Raw genomic sequence first — 17,810 nt, forward strand, 5'->3', positions numbered from 1 at the left:
ACCTTGGTAGCTATCAATCGAAGCCTCCTTTACCCCAGTATTGTATCTAAAACTCATCCCTGTTGTCCCAATGAGCCAGTAGCGCTTGGGCTGACGATCAGGCTTCCCACCTCTCACAAGGTGCACAGTGAGACAGTGAGGATTGGTCTACAAAGATGTCACGCTGTGGGAGCGGCAATATTTTGTTTTTCAGGCGTTTGCGCAAGGATTGTGCTCAGCCACGTACCACAGCACAAGCACATCTCCGCAAGTTTCAATCTCTGGCGATATTTCATCTGGATATCTACCCTCGGAAACGGGACTAGATTTCCTTTGTGATCTCGCAGTTCATGTCATCACTGCAAGCGGTCGGCTCAGAGGTCAAGACCCTTTGAATTTCATCCAGAATGGTCGAGGCTGCAGACCCAGCACAAGAGCATCAAACTACTCAACAGGTGTTTTTGGAGGCTCGAAAACTGGCTAGACCTACTCCTTCCAGTTCATGTACCTAACATGCGATACCAAGATTATAACGTACCCCTGTTGTCATTGGACAGCTTCTATGGAAGCCATTCAACGTCCGATACAATAATATACTGGACCTACTGCAATTGGATCAAGATACTTTAAGCGATGAATTGATACTGATACAGGTCAAATCAATGATTCAGTCCCAATTGGCGGCAGATCACGAGTTAAAGCAAGCAGCAAACCACAGAAAGCGAGAGGAAAAGTACTTCGAACTTCTGGATGCTCTGAAGGCTATTACCACCAAATCCAACTTACGTAAGTTTGGGAAAGCACTGCAAAGATTTGAACACGATATGGCGGGAATGACGGTTATGGCCTTCACTCATGATGTATGTGCTTCTTGTGAAAAGCTTTCAAGATGGGTAACAAACGAACTGATCCGAATTTTCGTAGGTCAGACGCAGAGAGGTAGCCTTTTCATCATTGCCCCGCGGAACAGGCAAAGCCCCCCAACCAGTTCAAGGCGTTCATCTTGGTATGTATAACACCAGCTGATCATCCTCTAGCTTGCTGAAGCTGTAGATTTTACTCCTCGCTCGGCCGAGCAGAGACTTCGCATGATACTCCCTGCTGAAGATTTGCCAAACATCCTCAAGTGCAGATGGTAAGTCCTCAAGTAAGATTGCCCTCCAACTGGCGACCTGAATACCAAGTGATCATCGTTGGCTGAAGGACAGTAGAAAAGTCAAGGTTCGTAGAGTCGTAGGGGGAATTCTTGTAGTTGAATTGTCTATCTAAAAGGAAGCAAATCTAGCTCTGAGAATCTGCTAACATCCCATCAACTAGCGTGTTCCACGCACAGTCGCTTGTCTACAGTAGTGTCTGAAGACCTTTATTCGGTCCTCTTGAAGACTGGCCACTCGGCCTGCTGGTATTTGGGTCTGTGGATCCCCTTTCCGATCTTATTCCAAGCGACAATATCTACACACACTTGGTGACGGAAACGTACAATGTTTTTCACCGGGAAACCCATCGGTGGTGTTACTTGGACTAATTGCAGCCACATGAGATACTTGTCTTCAAAAGTTTTGACTCAAAGACGGCCAAAGGAACGGCAAGAGGCAAAAGAGCATGATTATGTTGAGCTAACTACCAAAGCTAATCACATTGTGTAGTGCGCCCTCATGCAGCTTTTCATAATCCATCTACCCCGCCAGACGCACGCTTGAGGGAAAGCATCGAATGTCTGGTATATGTGATATATCTGGAAGAAGTAGGAGCCGATCAGGATGGCGTGGAGTTGGAGGTAATACATAGCTCCATCGGAATTTCATGGGCCTTGCTGAGAATCACTAGCTTCTACCATGATGCGAACTTGAAAGTAGCGCTGCAGTATGAAAGTCTGAGTTTGCTTGATTTGCCGTGTACAAAGATTATAGGTCAAAATAACTCGCAAACAATGGTATCTCGTTCAGACTCTTCCAATCCTTCGTTTTTGCACACTCAATGATTTGCACCGCTTCGGAAGCAATCGTGTTCCTCAGTTACATCGTTAGCCAACTAGAAAGCGGACGATTCAAAAGATGAACTGGTCAGAGAATTTGCCGCTGTTTCGGCCCCTTGGAGTATCTTAAGTGGTCCATCAGATTCGGAAGTTTCAGATATAGCAGTTACCACGGAGTATCAGATTTATGCTGAGGATCCGGAGGTGGGTAATATTTGGAGGAGAAATATCGTGAAATGTTAAGAGAAAGTGGGTGTATGTATTTCGTTCGGAAAACTGGATTGGAGACATATGAAATTTGGGATGACGCCGCCCCCAGATGAATGGCTCGCTGATCTACTGGCCACTCCTGCCTGTGGCCATCAATCTCCTTGACTAAGCTCTGTAGCAAACTTAGGATGTTAAACGCGCGGCAATAATCTACAATCGGGAAATTTGGTAGAGACATTAAAGCAGAAGTCGAGGAAGGTCGACTTATAGCGCATATTGCGCGTACTACGAAAACAGCGCTGCCAGCGCAGGCAGCGCAAGTAGCGCACATCGCGCGGAATACGAGGCTTGCTGGAGCTATTGGAGCTGCAGTGACAAGAGCTTTTTTGGTCTCTATATCCCAGTACATTAGAAGCTAGACAGAGTTCCGGATACAAAGACTAGCTATGAGATTATGCTTTCATCTGGCTTAGTCTTTAAGTCGATTGCTCTTGAGGCCAAATCGTACCCCACTTTCCAATTCAGGAAAAGCAAAATCTGCCCCGCCATATCACGTGCAGCTATTCAAACCACATCAATCTCCTGTCCTTGTCTTCTGGGCCTCCTTATTCTTATCCACTATATATATTATATGCAAAGCTCATATTTGAAATGACAGGAGCGACGACGAAGCCTGGACAATCCAGTCTTCCAACGCCCAACTCAACCAAAGCCTTTTGGCACAGCCAACCCTCGAAAATCCTCCTCGGTCATAGGACAACACCCACTATACCTGCAGAAGCAGACATAGTGATCATCGGGAGTGGGATATCGGGAGCGAGCGCTGCTCACTTCCTATCTCAAAATGAAGAAAGCAAGAAGTTGTCTGTAGTAATGCTTGAAGCAAGAGAAGCATGCTGGGGAGCAACAGGTCGCGTGAGTCTCACAAGTAGAAAGCACTGAAAACACACTGAGAGAATGAGATAGAATGGAGGTCATTGCCAACCCGGAATCTACGACCGATCTCCGGAACTCTCATCATTCGAGATGCGAAACTACCTCGCACTGAAAGACCTCATCACCAAAAACAACATCGCATGCGACTGGAGAGATCTCTCCGTCGTGCACGGCTACATGCAAAAATCCATCTTCGAAGAAGCACTCGCCGAATATCAATCTCACCAAAGAGCGGATCCAGAGATCGCCAAACTTGTCACTGTCGTGACGAAAGATTCTTCAAATCCTTCACTGCAAGATCTCCGTGTCTCGAATGCATATGGAGCTATTGTACAAAAACACGCCTCAAGCGTGTGGCCGTACAAACTCGTGTGTTGGATGTTAGAGAATCTACTTTCGTTGAACAACCCTGTTAAACCGGCGTTTAATCTACAGACTAAAACACCAGCAACCCATCTTCAAAAAGCAGAAGACGGGTCTTGGATCGTGCATACACCGCGCGGTATGATCTCCGCCAAACAGGTCTTGCTCGCTACTAATGCATATACATCCTACCTCCTCCCTTCGTTCAGCGATATCATCGTCCCCGTTAGAGGTGAGATGAGTAGTCTGGTTCCACCTAAGGCAATGTGGCCTGGGAATGAGAATGCGCCGTTGGAGTACTCGTACGGTTTCATGGGGAACGGAGACCAGAACGGACATCGAGACGACTATCTAGTCCAACGCCCATACAGCCCTTCTGGTGGAAACGGCGAGCTCATGTTCGGAGGCGGACGGTCGTATGCTAAGAATGCCGGGCTAGGTGTTTCTGATGACTCGGATATCGATCCTCCAGCCGCTGAGTATCTGAAGAGGGAAATCAGCTTGGTGCTCGATTTACGGAATGAAGGCAAGCCTTTGGAGGCTACGTATGAGTGGAGTGGGATTATGGGATTTAGCAGGGATGATAGGCCGTGGGTTGGGGAAGTAAGTGAGGAGCTTGGACTTGGGGGAGATAAGGGGTTGTGGATCTGTGCGGCGTATACGGGGCATGGAATGCCGAATGCCTTTTTGTCTGCAAAGGCTGTGGTTGAGTTGATGATGGGGAGAAAGGATGATCAGGTTGACTTACCGTCTGTGCATAGGATCAGTAAAGAGAGGGTGGAGAAGGCAAAAATGTTGGAGGATGTCCAGGTCGCTGATTGGAAGGGAATACCCCTGTGATATTGAGTAATGCATGGCGATGATGTTGGATGTGTACAGTGTATTTTGGATCTTTGGATAAAGATCTTGGATATAGAGACAGAATCTAAATATTCTCTACCGGCACGTTCCTCCTCCTGTAACCCCACCATTTTGGTCTCATCCACTCACTTTCCCTTCCAAATTGCGTTCCTTTCGCCAAATCCTCCGAGGAACTCGCCCACCTCACCAAACTTCCCTCGCTCCACGCCGTACCCATCAATGCCATTCCGAATGGCATTCCACTCGCTTGATCCACCCCAGCTGGAATAGTAATCATAGGATACCCGGCCTGAGCAGCAACACTGCAAGCTTGACTTACATCAAAAGGTACAAGCAATGCATCGAGGACGTTGCCCTTATTGTATAAAGCGGCATCTATCCCATCTTCCCTCGACGTACGACGGACGAATGAAAGTGCTTGCCAATATGTTTCGTCCATGATTCCTTTCGTTGCCAGTGACGCTAGAAAGCTATCTTGTCCAGACTCAAATGCTGGATGCAAAGTCGGGATACCACCTTCGGAGCCCACATTTTCAATGTTGTATCGAACGATATCTTCCAGTGAGCGAGTATCGGTATTGTTAAGCTCGGACAGATATCGGGCAATGTCGTTGTAGAAATCCACTTTTACGACTGTATACTCAGATTCATTAGGATATCCCCGGACGATACCATAGTCCCAGTCCCAGCCGTAAGAAGGAACAATGCGGGAGCGAGAAGGCAGCTCGGTGTTGTTCACAATGGTGGCACCTGCTTCTTGAATCAAGGAGATGAAGTTAAGGAGATGAGATTGCTGGAATGGAGAAGCGTATTGCCAGAACGAGAGCCATGGAATGCCAAATGTGGCATTCTTGAGAGCTACTGCTGTACTAAGGAAAGGAGTGTAGCCGTTAATCGGGGTTTCCTGGGCCAAAGTGTAGTTGTCGCGGATATCTGGACCATAGATGGCATCTAAGCAATAGGTAGCATCTCGAACAGTTTTAGCCAAGCACCCAATTGTATCGAGGTTGTGAGACTCGGGTATTGTACTGGTGTCATTAGCTTTGACGTTAAAGTATCACAAACGCTTACCCATCACGACTTGTTAAGCCAATAGTAGGCTTGACACCTACTAATGCATTCCTATCTGCTGGACTGGTGATACTACCATCGGTCTCTGTACCCAAAGTAAATGGGACCATATTTGCAGTCACAGCAACTCCACTGCCAGAACTTGCTTCCACCAGGGTTCACAGTAAGGTTATATGGTGACCGACATTGCCCCCCTCTGGCAGAATAGCCTTCGGAGTATAGAGTCGATCTCATATCTGCCCACTCACTCATGGTAGCATGCCCCATCAATATCGCCCCAGCTTCTCGTAACTTGTGCACCACGAACGCATCTCGTGGTACGATTGAGCCAAGTAACGCCCACGAACCAGCAGTGGTTTCCATCTTGTCCTTCGTGGCTATATTGTCTTTGACAAGGAAGGGAATGCCATGAAGTGGCCCGCGAACATGTCCTTGCTTTCGTTCGTAGTCTAGAGAAGCTGCTATATCGAATAGGTCGGGATTAAGCTCCATGATTGCTCTGGACTCTATCAGTGCGGTTCATGTCTGAGTAATTGCACGTACCTGAGATATTTATCTGTCTGTTGGATTCTCTGTACATAACAGGACACTATTTGAACGGCGGTCAATCTGCCACTCGACATTACTTCTTGCAGCTCGTCAATGGACGCTTCTTCGAGTTTGAAGCCGTTGCATAGAGGCATTGGAAAATCTGCCCCATCTTTGCTCTGGTCACCGGGAAGGACGGGGAAGTGGTGCAGAGGGGAGAATAACAACTGGTTGTCGACCAAAGAAGGATTAGGGGACGTGGACAACGGTTTGCGGACGATTGAGGGACACAGAATGCTACAGACCAAGGAAGCTATTCTTAATCTGCGCGCCAACATTGTGTACCGAGAAGTACTCGACAGCGAAGGGACAATAGGAGAATGGAAGAGAGAGGAAAGCTCAGCAAAATCGAGTCCACCTTCCTTCCATCACCAGATCCTCAAAAGGAGAGTATGATGGAAGTACGAAGGTTAGAGAATATATTTAATAGATGTAAGAGATTTAGAGAACCAAAAACGGATATACCATCGAGGCAGATTGAAGCCATCCAAACACATCACAAGTTGATGTTGTTGCACAGAAAAACAGTCGCGTGTCGCGTTCTGACACCGAATGGCCGATGACCTCACTCCGAACCACAGGAACATTTCTTGGGATGTCAGCCTCGCACCTCAACGAGAACTCGACAACACCAACAACACTCTTTACATTTCATCTCGAAGCACAAGATGAAGGCTTACATAGCAGTACCAGTTACCCTGGCTATGGTATATCGAGCTTGGTCGCATCAGTCACTAACGCCTGCTGGCATCGTTGCCGCAGCATTAACAGCAACTGCGCATGCTGTCCACCCTTGGAGTCTACCTTTCGCACTGCTAATCGTGTTCTTCTTGGCTGGGACGAGAGTCACAAAGGTGAGTACAGCTTCTGCCATCATGAACTCATTGCTAATAGCCACAGGTCAAGCATGATGTTAAGGCAAAGTTGACAGTGCAAGCTTCTGGGAGCGCAGGAGGTGAGGGTGCAAGAACACACATTCAAGGCCAGTATTCACTCTCTTCCTATCTTCGAAGTCACTGATAGCCACAGTCCTCGCCAATTCCGCCGTTGCCTCTGTCCTTACCCTTCTCCACGCATATCAACTCCGTCAGCGAGAGCAGAACCCAAGCGCATGTTACTCTTGGCCTGGCGATATATTGGTCGTCGGAATAGTTGCAAATTATGCTGCTGTAGCGGCAGATACTTTCTCTTCAGAGCTCGGCATATTATCAAAGTCAAAGCCTAGACTCATCACATCTCCCACGCTCCGAGAAGTGCCTCCGGGAACAAATGGTGGGGTTACAGCTTATGGGCTGGCCGCAGGGTTATTGGGCTCGTTGGTCATTGTCACAACCTCTGTGTTGTTGATCCCATTCTGCTCGCCGAAATCGGGAGTTCTAGGTTTTGGTGGTACTGCGGGCTGGTCATTTCTCGATAGACAACGTTTCGCGTTTGCGATGACAATTTGGGGAGCTCTAGGTAGTGTCTTGGATAGCTTCTTGGGCGGGTGGCTACAACAGAGCGTCGTGGACACGCGATCAGGTCGAGTCGTTGAGGGCGAGGGAGGAAAGAGGGTTCTTGTCTCTAAAGGAGGACCCAACAGCATGCATTACAAGAAAAGGGCGGAGCTCAAGGCCAAGCTACTTCATGGTGATGGCAAGGATGCGTTGGAGATTCAACCTGCAAGTGATGAATCCTCTATCTCAGCTCAAATCGAGGAAGCACTGAATCACAAAATGGGAGGATCAGACAAGTACGACCCAAAGAAGAAATTTCGGAAGCCAAGTTTTGGAGACGAGAAACCGAGTCGTGTTGTCGAAAGTGGCACGTTAGCCCTGCTCGACAATAATGAAGTCAACTTTTTGATGGCATTGACGATGAGCTTGGGGGCAATGGGTGTAGCGAGCTGGTTCTGGGATGTACCATTTAGAAGTATTTTCCCAGCATAGATCTTAATGACGATTCAAAGCACAGGAGACCTCATTTGAAGAAAAGCATACTATTATACGAAGTACGAGCTACCTATTCAAAACACCAAAAACGCCCCAGTTGTGCCAAATGGCTCCTATGTTCTATCATCCTTATGCTCATCCTTGTAAACTTTACTTGGATGGCAAATCAAGCGCCTTGAAAGCCATCAACATCGTCGCTATCCATTTCGTCGCTATTGTCATCTGGTTCTACGTCAAGCAAGTCAGTCTATCTTGTTTGCGTGCAGCAAATCATGGGCTCTTACCTTCTTGCTTTCCCTTCCCTTTCTTATCCTTCTCCTTCTTGTCCTTGTCCTTGTCCTTCTTGTCCTTCTTTTCCTGCTCATCCTTCTTATCCTTCGTGTCTTTTTTATTTTCATCACCGCCCTTTCCTTTCTTCGAAGTCTTCTTCGACTTCTTAATGGAATCTTTGCGTGCGTAGCCTCTTCGAGTTCTTGGAATTGGTGGTAGCACAGGCCGGGCCATCCACGCTGAAACCGCTATTCTAGATTCCTCGAGTCTCAAATAAGCTAGACAATTATGTGCTATAGTAAGAGCAAGCTGTGCTCCAGGTAGATCATCACTGTAGTAGCGGACCATGAAGCTCCACCAGTTTGCTTCTCCGAGGAGGGTCCTGATCGGATTTGTCAAGGGACCAGGCAAGAGCGCCACCATCTCGAGTGCGCTGTCAATCATGGCAGTAGCTCTTGTTAGATCGCCTGCTACGAAGCCAGTATGTCCTCTGATGGCAATAACCCATTGAATTTCGGTTTGCGCACGCAAGATCGCAAGCTCAACTTCCATAACAGAAGCTAGGATATCGGATGGCTCCCTTCCAACCGGCTCAGGAGGATCTTCAAGTGCATCAGGTGCGCCTATGGAATGTTAGTTTGAAACATATATCTCAACAATATTAATTATTACCTGAGCCATCTGCAAGTGGGTAGGCGATACGGGCATTTTGGAGCAGTGTCATATACTCTCTGTTCAGTGCAACCATTCGTCCAGACTGGTCTCTCTGGCCCTCATATCTACTAGTCAGCTCGCGTAGTAGTCGCTTCAGCTTTGCGATCTCCAGCCTCAGTCGACCAATTTCGGCAGCATCAGCCTTCTTTTTCTTGCGCTGGTCCTCGTCACTTGAGTCACCCTTGCCGCGTGAGCGTTTCTTCTTCTTCAGATCTTTCTTCAGTTTCTCAATATCATCGCGGTATTTTGCGACTAAGCCAAAGATTGTCTCATTCTCTTGTGTCAACTCCCTGGCTTGCTCCTGGGCATCAAGCAAATCTTGTGCTTCCCCCTCATTCATTTTGTTGATATCGGCTTCGACTGTTGCGACATCTCTTGCTGCTTGTTCAGATGCGCTTTTCGCATCAGCTATCGTTGCCCTCAATTGCTCTTTGAGTTGATCTATTTGTGTCTTATTTCCAGCCACTTCTTGCTCCAATCTGTCTCTTCGTTCCCAGCAGTCCTTGAGTATATCGTCCGTATTGTTGGTCTTAAAGACGTCGACCTCAGCTCTTAATGCTTCCAGATCTGTTTTCAATGCTCGTTCTTTGGTCACAGCATCATTCAGCGCTGTCTGCATCCTAGTATTTATTCTTTGCATAACGTCTAAGTTCTTGAGTCCGAGTTCGACAGACTTCGCATCAGCACTGCCTGACCTTCCTGGTTTGGCATTCTCTGCTTTGTAGTGAAGGAGCAATCCAGTGAGCCTTTCATTCTCTTCTTCGCATTCCGCGAGATCGCCTGTAGCCCCTGGAATTAGACCGCGAGCTTTTAGCTGGTCTGACTGTTTCTTGATTTGCGCCTTGGACTTCTCTAGCTCTGCATCGAGTTCCAAGATTCGGGCCCGCAGTGTCTTATGTCCCTCTGAGTCGTCGCTACCTTTTCCGCTCCCGTCTTCTGATATTTCTCTCTGCAAAGCGGCAATCTCGGCATCCAATCGAGCAACTTCAGCATCCTCATGTTCCTTGCAATCTTCCTTTCGGATCCATCCTTCCTCCATTCTGCCTATTTCAGCTTCTTTCTCCTTGGTTAGATCCTTTTGCTCCTGGAACATATCCTGTGCCTCCTTCAGATCCTGCTCTAGCTTTCCAATCTTGGTCTTTCCGTGCTTGGCAATCTGTTCCTTAAGTTTCTTGTTCTCTTTTTCTAACTCTTCGTTCTTCTTGGTAAGCTTTGAGATCTCCTCGTCGTCTTTACTACCACCCTCGCCGCTGCCCTTTTTTTGAGTTTCTAGTCTCGTGGCCATTTGCTTCAGTTTCACAAATTCCGCAGCATCGTAAAAAGGCTCCTCGATGTTTCTCTGCTGGGCTTCGTCCAGAGCCTTCAAGCCAGCCTCCGCGATTTGGGAACATGCATCATTTGGACCAATGGCTCGGGCCAGTTGTTTGAAGGCCAAAATGTCCTTATGCTGCTAGGGGAAATTAGTGATCGCTATTAGTCAACTCGAGCACAAGGTGGTAATACATACAAGTGTGGCTGGAGCTATCTTTAGCTTAGCGCTGCTTTTTCCTGCAAAGAAAGACATCTCGTGGGGTTTGGTCTCTGAGGTCTGTTGCTCTACTTTTTTGGCCTTTGCAAAGTCTGCTGTGTTGATTCCAGCAGGTTGGTTTCCGATATCACTCGGATGGGTAGCCTTTTGTTTCGCAGTTGTAGCTTTGAGATCCTTGGTCGGGAAGGATAATGCTTCCGGGTAGAGATCAATCGTATCCTCTTCCGTTGCTAGACTATTCTTTCGAGAAAACGATAAAGGTGCGATGACCGCGTATGGAGATGCCTCGAATGGTGTACTACTAGCGATCTCGTCAAGGAGCCACTGTGGTGTTTTCCTTCTGGAAGGTGGAGCTTGAATCTGGAGAAGGTTCGGTGACGATGTGGGGATGATTGGACTTGTTGGCGAAGTTTCTGTGGAGGCAGGAGTTCGACTTATTTCTGGTGTAAATGACGTTGCTGGGACGAGCAGTTGCTCGATATCTGGTAACTTTACTCTATGTCCAGGTTTTGGGCCCGTGTGCATATCCCAGACCACTAGGTTGATAACTATTCACCAGTTGCTGAATATTGATGCCCAGCTCAACAATCGAATTGCAGTTGGAAAGGCCTGAAGAAAGCATTCGTTGACTATGGATGAATTATTTACTCTAGGCTATGATCAAAGTCCTTTGTGTCGCCAAATACGCTGCTTGCGGCGGTGATCATCTCAAAGAACATCAAGGAAAATCGAAGGCAGCTTGAACATATTTACGAACACAATGATCTTGGATCAAAAGCTTCGATAGTAAAGAAAGTTCTTTGTGTTCCCAGTTCTACAAACTGAGAACCATCGCATCACCGCTTGCGGTCTTCTCGCTTAATAACCCCAACATTCCCCTCTCGGCCTTCTCCCTCGCCTCAGTCTCCCTATCCGCGATCATCTTCAACCAATACTTCTCCTCCTTAGCAAGCCAAGCCTCACATTCTATCTCGTCTTGGCACCTCTTCCCCATGTACTCAATCTCTCTCTCAAAGTCCCTCACGCTAGCAGCTCTAACCAAAGCCCACCTGGCTTCCTTCCACCTAGCCGTGTCTATGAAGCATTTTGCGCGATAAAACTGTGCTTTGGCTTCTAACATGTAGAGGTTGTGCTGAGATGCGATGTACAGTGCGAGATCTGCCTGCTGGAGGGCGAGGTGGGCTTTCCCTTCAGAGAGGTAGCATTGCGAGCGCAGGAGGGAGGTTTGGATGGTTCTTCTTGGATTGGAAATTTCGGCAGGGAGGAGTGCTCGCACGTGTTGGGAAAGCATGCGGCTCGTCGCTATGACGAAAGCTTTTGAGGGTTCTTTGGGACTTGGCGGGGATGGGTTGATGATTCGGAGAGCGCGAGGAGGTGGTGTGCTGGCCATGTTAGTTGGTGACTTGACTTGTTGTATCTTCGGTGTACAAGCTTACTTGTAAAAGGAGGGGGGGGCTCTGAGTAAGTGTTTGGAGCACTTTGTACCCTGAGTTTCAGCTTAGGCTGGGGGTCCAGTGAAGCGATGTGGAAAAGAGGTACGACAATTCTCATAGTTCAGATTCGATTCGTAGTACAGTGGATCATGTTTCAATGGAGCCACTGCTCTGTTGTCGTTCTGGACCTTGCATATGGCGCAAACGAGTTCTTTCCGATGGCCCCACACGCACCGCCTACTCAGCGTAGCCTAAAACCTAGCCAAGAACTATTTCACAACATAATACAAGGCATAAGCTGAAGTACTTGTTCAAGTATCCACGATCTAGTGTATTGAAATGGTCAAGTGACCGACAGTATATACAAGCTTCACACAAGAGTTTAGTGTCTCTAAAACCTTTGTCTCAGACTTTGTTTTCATCGTTGTTGAACAAAGGAATCTTGAGATCAACCTCGCTTTGCATGAGATGAAATTCACCTGAGACATGGTACACTAAGTCGCCTGGTGCTCAGTAAGGAGAGCAACTCCCCGGGCAGCTGTAATATTCATCACGTGCTCCCGAGCACGTGAGCTCAGATGGTGTTACCTCTTGACTGCTCCATCGGCTGTTTTCGAATTCTCGAGGGTCAGTTGTTGCTCACGAAGATATGTTCATCAAATCGAATGTACTGAAATGGAACATATTATAGTTCTCACGTGGGTTTTCCTAGCGTCTGCCTCCGACTCGTCATCGTCGGGATCAAACACTCATCTCAACAACAAATATTCCATCGAGTCAGCTCTTCCGTTTTCGGCCCCAATTCTAAGCCGTGGAGCCGCTCCAGTGCCTTACCTGCATTACCTAGAAATCATCACGAACGCCCTTCTCTCCTTTTATTGACCGCAGTGGACTCTATGTGTTGACCGGATGTACCTGAGAGGCACCGCACCGTCAATCCACATTAGCCTATGCACGCTGCAAGGCACTCAGGAACAACAACGATATGAGATCTATCGTACAAACTCATTTCGACAGAGGCACAGCTCAGGCTGTACATCAGATGAAAAGTTTTCAGTCCAGTGAGAAATGAGTTCTCGTCGTCGTGATCTTTAGTGCCTCTTCGAAGTCCGAAGGAACTGGTTTATATTTCATGCGTTTTGACATCGCGAAACACCTGCGCCTGCTTGCATCAATTGTCAGTCACCACAGCACTTCAACAAGCGATTGAGCACCTGCCAGCGACATTACTCTCCCACGTTTGTTGATCCATGCACTCAACACTGCCTGCTATGCAATTAACATCAGCCATCTTGGTCTTATATCATTCTCATTGAATGATGCCTTACTATAAAGTATGGTGGTGAGATTTAGGTTCAGGCAGAATTCAAGATTTAGATTTGCTGTTTATTGTGTCTCAAGAGCCCGGGAAGATTTACATGGTCATGGATCATTGGCCCTACCAGCACGATCTTCTTAAGTATGTCCAACATTTTGATCTAGGCACCACTATCGCGCCCTTCAAGGGGCTTTAATGGAATTCAGAAGCTCAGCCCTTCTTTAATCAAAGTTCCATATAGCCGTCAAAAGCACAGCGGTTAGGCCAATTTATTTCAGCAATCCAAAAGTGGTTTGTTTCCCACCTTCGATCGTGGTTTTGAGATCAAAATTTTCATTGAGTACACGTTTTCAAGTTCAACCAACAGTCTCTCTTTTAATTTCTGTCTTTTAATCAGTATGCGTTCATGGTTTGTGAAGAGCAGTGCTTTAGCTTTGACCTTCGCGTCTGCAACAATCGCTTCTATACCCTACAGTCTTGACGATGCAGATTTGTATCAAGGAAATACATTCTTCAACAAGTTTTCCTTCTCTCTAGTAAGCTTTCCTCTTGATTTTGACATCCACTACTAACGATCATCCAGGACAGGGACCAATCACATGGATTTGTTCAATACATCAGTCGTTCTCAAGCCAACTCCACAGATTTTGGAAGCAAACTTGTCGACTATTATCCGGATGGCTCTGTTTATATCGGCGTTGATACGACAAATACGTATACTGTGACACCAGGGAGAACAGGCCGAGCTAGTGTCAGATTGGAATCGAACGCAGTATATACTCATGGGCTTTTCATTGTCGACATTGCTCACATGCCTGGAAGTATCTGTGGATTGTGGCCAGCCTTCTGGACGACCAACAAGGCAAATTGGCCTAATTCTGGTGAAATTGACATCATCGAGAACATTCATGAGAATACAGTAGGCACGTCGACCTTCCATACTAGTGATTCCCGGGCAATAGCTTGCAGCGTGGTCGGAAACCAAAAGGGCAAGCAGCAGACCGGCACTCAAACTACGTATAACTGCAACGACAAAGCAACTTTCAGTAACTACGGTAGCCAATACAGTGGACAGGGTTGCTCAGCCACCAATACCGACCCAAATTCGTACGGGAAGACCTTCAATGCTGCAGGAGGTGGGGTATATGCCATGGAATGGACAAACACTTCAATCAAAGTGTGGAATTGGGAGCGTGGAAACATTCCGGCAGACATAACATTGGGGGTTCCGATACCTGACACCTGGGGGCTTCCAGTTACATTCACGGACATCACTACGTGTGCCATTGACAAAGCATTCTCGCAGCATCAAATTATCTTCAACACGGATTTTTGTGGAGATTGGGGGAATCAGTCAACATTCTGGCAACAGACAAGCTGTTACAAGAACAATCCAACCAAATATGCTTCATGCGAAACATATGTTGGTGCCAATCCACAGGCATATGCTGAAGCGTATTGGAGGGTCAACAGCTTGAAAGTCTATAAGCAGACAAATTTGCTCAGCGGGCTTTCGACTAGCAGCACCACTTCACCCTTCAAAGACGTCCCAACATCACCAACTTTTTATAGTTCGTAAGTACTCTAGCCGCGACGAGATAAGTCGTTATACGTCGTTACAAGACCTGACTTTGTAAGAACTACTTCTACCACTTCTTCGAGCTTGAAATTTGCTCCGTCAAGTAGCAGCACGTGAGTAATTCTCATCGAAGGGGAATATACCGTTGGGAAAGTCCTCACATCTTCAGAACTATGTTCACCTCATCCTTAACGACCTCGAAATCTGCTCTACCAAGCAGCGCTTCTGATAAGACGTATGCGTTCCGTCCTTCGCTCTGAGGGGTTCATGCTGACCAGTCGCAGATCAACGACAGCCCGCGCCCCTAGTATCTTGGGTTCACCATCTTTGAGCAATACTACCTCAGCCGTGACAACATCAACATTATCAACAAGACAGTAAGTGCTTTCAATTGGAGCACGAAAAGTACCGATCTGACAGTTCTTCACAGGCAGACCTCTTCTGGTGTCAGCACTTCGGTGTCGATCTCGAGCAAATCACCTTTAATTTCTTCGCCAGGCTCTCCTCGTCTTTAGCGCCTATCTTAGCTACCACGTGAGCTATTTTCTTGTCCTTTTCAGGGAGTTCTTGCTGATTGTCCTATCAGAACGACAGCCAAAGAAGTTTCACCAGCTTCTGAGATCCCGAGGCCATCTTTATCTTCAAGCCCTCCACTGTGGGCAGTGCAGAAGGAAACGTAACTGCTACGCTGAGCAGGAGTCCTATGACAAGCAATCCAACAACGAGTAAGAGTCCAGTGCCATTTAAAGGTAGTGCTGGTAAGATGACTGGGAAGAGCGTTGTAGGACTTCCAGTTGTGGCGCTTGCCGCTTTATTTCTTCTGTAGATTTCTTGGCAGTCGTGATTTAGGCTAGTGTTGAAATAGCGGGTGATGGAAAAGCTAGCAAAAGATTTTGGGATTCTGTACATCCCTTGAGAGTTGTTTTTGAGAGTTTTGGAGATGTTATCAGGAAATCCTGAGAGGGTTTCTAGTCCATCGGACTTTAGGGCATCGAGTGGGTTCCTATTCGGAGTCTGGCACAATTATCTTTCCGTGCAGGATTACATTATGATCAGAACTAATCATTTTGGAAGTGACGAATTTGTAATTAACTTTTAAGTGCGTCTTGTGGAGACAGATTACAATCCCGCAATCCGGGTTGAGCCGAGTCCATGACACGTGACTCTGTGGACATTCTCTCATGTCTTTGGAATAGCTTCTTGCTATATGAGAGAGTACATTCTACCGAAGAACGAATGCCTGTCTATTAAAATATTCACTGGCGAGCTTGTAGACAGTTTTGACGAGCGGTTCATCTTCAACAAAAGGATTGCTGGTCATCTGACCGGAGTTCCGGAATCTCACTCCTCCCGCAAATACAAACAAGCCAGACTAGCTCGCGGTGGACAAAAAAACCCGGACGAAATACCTCAAGAAAAACTTCCCTCGCTTTAGAATAATACTCAATTGTCAATACTCGACGCATATTTAGGAAATCACACTCCATAAGAGACCCAGATCTCAGCTATCCAAGAGTACAATTTTTTTTTTGTTTTTTCGGTCTTTCTAACAGGTTGAAATTCAGAGTCGAAAAGAGTGTGTTGCTCGACCCATCGCTTAATTAGTCCGGGTTTTCCTGTCCACCTCGAGAGTAGGTAGTTTTGGGACTGGTTTGAAATCCTTCTCAATCGTTCGATTGGCCAACAGGTTACGACCGCCTCGGTGGATGTCAGCTCAACATTGGCACATCTGCTGGGCCGCAAGAAAATATATAAACATGGAAGTACTCCTCTCATAGATAGCTGACCTTTCAACCTAATCACTCCGCCTGTAGTAAGCTTTGATTCCCTCGTTATGTCTGAAGAACTTGTTTTGGTGAGTCCAATATTTGAATGGAATTAGGAATTCGCTAACCTGCATTAGATCACTGGCATTAGCGGTCTTGTTGGCCATGCCGTTTCACGTGAAGCTCTCAGCTCTGGATACAAAGTGCGAGCAGTGATTCGGAAGAAGGAGAACATCGAAAAAGTCGAGCAAGCCTTCGCTAGCAACCCAGAACTCCTTTCCAAGATCGACTTTGTAGTCATTCCAGACTTGACAGTCCCAAATGCATTCCACAATTACATGATTGGTGTCGACCACATCATTCACGTTGCTTCTGTCGTTCCACATCCCGTCAGTCTCAAAATGTACATGAGATGATATATGTTGACCCTTTCTTCAGAGTGATAACCATGAACGGGACTACTATCGTCCACCCATTGACATGACTCTCAACATCCTCAAGGCGGCTCGCGATAATCCCAATGTGAAACGAGTCGTCATCACGTCCACAATTGGGGTGTACATTCCCATCATGGATTACTTATCTGGAAATCTTCCGAACGTCTTCCGCTGTAAGATTCCATGCATGACTCCAAGCATGGAGAGACTGGGAATCAAGCTGACAGCGTAAAGCCGACGACGAAACTTGCCACTACGACATGAAGACCACTTTTCCCCACGATCTTCTAGCATATGCTGCTAGCAAAGCCATGCAACTTGACGCCGCACAGGATTTTCTAGACAAGGAGAAGCCCAAGTTCGAAACTGTATTCATCATGCCAAGCATGATTGTCGGCAACGATCATGGAGCCACCAAGCCAGAAGACTATATTAACAACACGACGAACAAGTGCATCATCGGCCTGCTTGTTGAAGGAGGAGCAGAAAATGCCGCTCTTGGTTCCTCCGTGGGCCTCTCTGATGTTGCAAAGCTCCACGTAGGCGGTTTGAAGTCATCGGTGCCTCCAGGTCGATATATCGCTGCTTCCGAGGGAGAAAAAGGCATGGAGTGGACTGACGCTTTCGCTATTGTGAAGAAGCATTTCCCTGAAGAGAGCGAGAAGGTTTTCAAAACACAGGGCGAAGCTGCGCAAAGCGTCAAAATCAAGCTCGATGCGTCAAAGACGGAGAAGGCTTATGGTTTCAAGTTCCAAAGCTATGAAGATCAGGTGAAGGAGGTTGTGTCAGCTTACTTGGCTCTTTTGAAAATGGATGGGAAGTGAGTGATTGGATAAAGGAACGCGGACAGG

General features: G+C 47.1%; 8 protein-coding genes across 8 annotated transcripts; 5 read left to right on the top strand and 3 right to left on the bottom strand.

The window, feature by feature from the left end:
* The first annotated feature begins 553 nt into the window (after positions 1-553).
* LY89DRAFT_98930 (uncharacterized protein) lies at positions 554-1,230 on the top strand. The gene is made up of 3 exons (XM_018223561.1): positions 554-839; positions 904-985; positions 1,033-1,230. Exons 1-3 carry the CDS (start codon positions 642-644, stop codon positions 1,116-1,118), a joined length of 366 nt encoding a protein of 121 aa, XP_018070269.1. The 5' UTR covers positions 554-641; the 3' UTR covers positions 1,119-1,230.
* A 1,542-nt stretch (positions 1,231-2,772) lies between these two features.
* Positions 2,773-4,403, top strand: LY89DRAFT_647962 (FAD dependent oxidoreductase). Its single transcript, XM_018211981.1, has 2 exons — positions 2,773-3,079; positions 3,131-4,403. Exons 1-2 carry the CDS (start codon positions 2,816-2,818, stop codon positions 4,301-4,303), a joined length of 1,437 nt encoding a protein of 478 aa, XP_018070270.1. The 5' UTR covers positions 2,773-2,815; the 3' UTR covers positions 4,304-4,403.
* Positions 4,389-6,078, bottom strand: LY89DRAFT_735059 (amidase signature enzyme; the record flags this gene model as incomplete). The annotated part of the gene is made up of 4 exons (XM_018219971.1): positions 4,389-5,352; positions 5,396-5,540; positions 5,644-5,894; positions 5,939-6,078. 4 exons carry the CDS (start codon positions 6,076-6,078, stop codon positions 4,389-4,391), a joined length of 1,500 nt encoding a protein of 499 aa, XP_018070271.1.
* A 504-nt stretch (positions 6,079-6,582) lies between these two features.
* LY89DRAFT_647967 (uncharacterized protein) lies at positions 6,583-7,995 on the top strand. The gene is given in 3 exon segments (XM_018211982.1): positions 6,583-6,837; positions 6,884-6,995; positions 7,013-7,995. The coding sequence occupies 3 exon segments, from the start codon at positions 6,652-6,654 to the stop codon at positions 7,909-7,911; spliced, it is 1,197 nt and encodes a 398-aa protein (XP_018070272.1). The 5' UTR covers positions 6,583-6,651; the 3' UTR covers positions 7,912-7,995.
* Positions 7,996-8,080: 85 nt separating this feature from the next.
* LY89DRAFT_719597 (uncharacterized protein) lies at positions 8,081-12,004 on the bottom strand (the record flags this gene model as incomplete). The annotated part of the gene is made up of 6 exons (XM_018218506.1): positions 11,863-12,004; positions 11,249-11,808; positions 10,406-10,974; positions 8,857-10,348; positions 8,199-8,807; positions 8,081-8,136 (listed from the first exon to the last, which is right to left on the bottom strand). The coding sequence occupies exons 2-6, from the start codon at positions 11,715-11,717 to the stop codon at positions 8,081-8,083; spliced, it is 3,195 nt and encodes a 1,064-aa protein (XP_018070273.1). The 5' UTR covers positions 11,718-11,808; positions 11,863-12,004.
* Positions 12,005-13,575: 1,571 nt separating this feature from the next.
* Positions 13,576-15,271, top strand: LY89DRAFT_735062 (uncharacterized protein; the record flags this gene model as incomplete). The annotated part of the gene is made up of 6 exons (XM_018219972.1): positions 13,576-13,713; positions 13,761-14,752; positions 14,816-14,869; positions 14,926-14,991; positions 15,041-15,133; positions 15,187-15,271. The coding sequence occupies 6 exons, from the start codon at positions 13,576-13,578 to the stop codon at positions 15,269-15,271; spliced, it is 1,428 nt and encodes a 475-aa protein (XP_018070274.1).
* A 31-nt stretch (positions 15,272-15,302) lies between these two features.
* LY89DRAFT_99033 (uncharacterized protein) lies at positions 15,303-15,868 on the bottom strand. Its single transcript, XM_018223562.1, has one exon. The coding sequence runs from the start codon at positions 15,663-15,665 to the stop codon at positions 15,339-15,341; it is 327 nt and encodes a 108-aa protein (XP_018070275.1). The 5' UTR covers positions 15,666-15,868; the 3' UTR covers positions 15,303-15,338.
* A 275-nt stretch (positions 15,869-16,143) lies between these two features.
* On the top strand, positions 16,144-17,802 carry LY89DRAFT_685813 (NAD(P)-binding protein). The gene is made up of 5 exons (XM_018215152.1): positions 16,144-16,519; positions 16,575-16,611; positions 16,660-16,911; positions 16,961-17,132; positions 17,194-17,802. Exons 2-5 carry the CDS (start codon positions 16,591-16,593, stop codon positions 17,781-17,783), a joined length of 1,035 nt encoding a protein of 344 aa, XP_018070276.1. The 5' UTR covers positions 16,144-16,519; positions 16,575-16,590; the 3' UTR covers positions 17,784-17,802.
* The last annotated feature ends 8 nt before the right edge of the window (positions 17,803-17,810 follow it).

This window comes from Mollisia scopiformis (genome assembly GCF_001500285.1).
Source record: "Mollisia scopiformis unplaced genomic scaffold LY89scaffold_14, whole genome shotgun sequence".
NCBI lineage: Eukaryota > Fungi > Ascomycota > Leotiomycetes > Helotiales > Mollisiaceae > Mollisia > Mollisia scopiformis.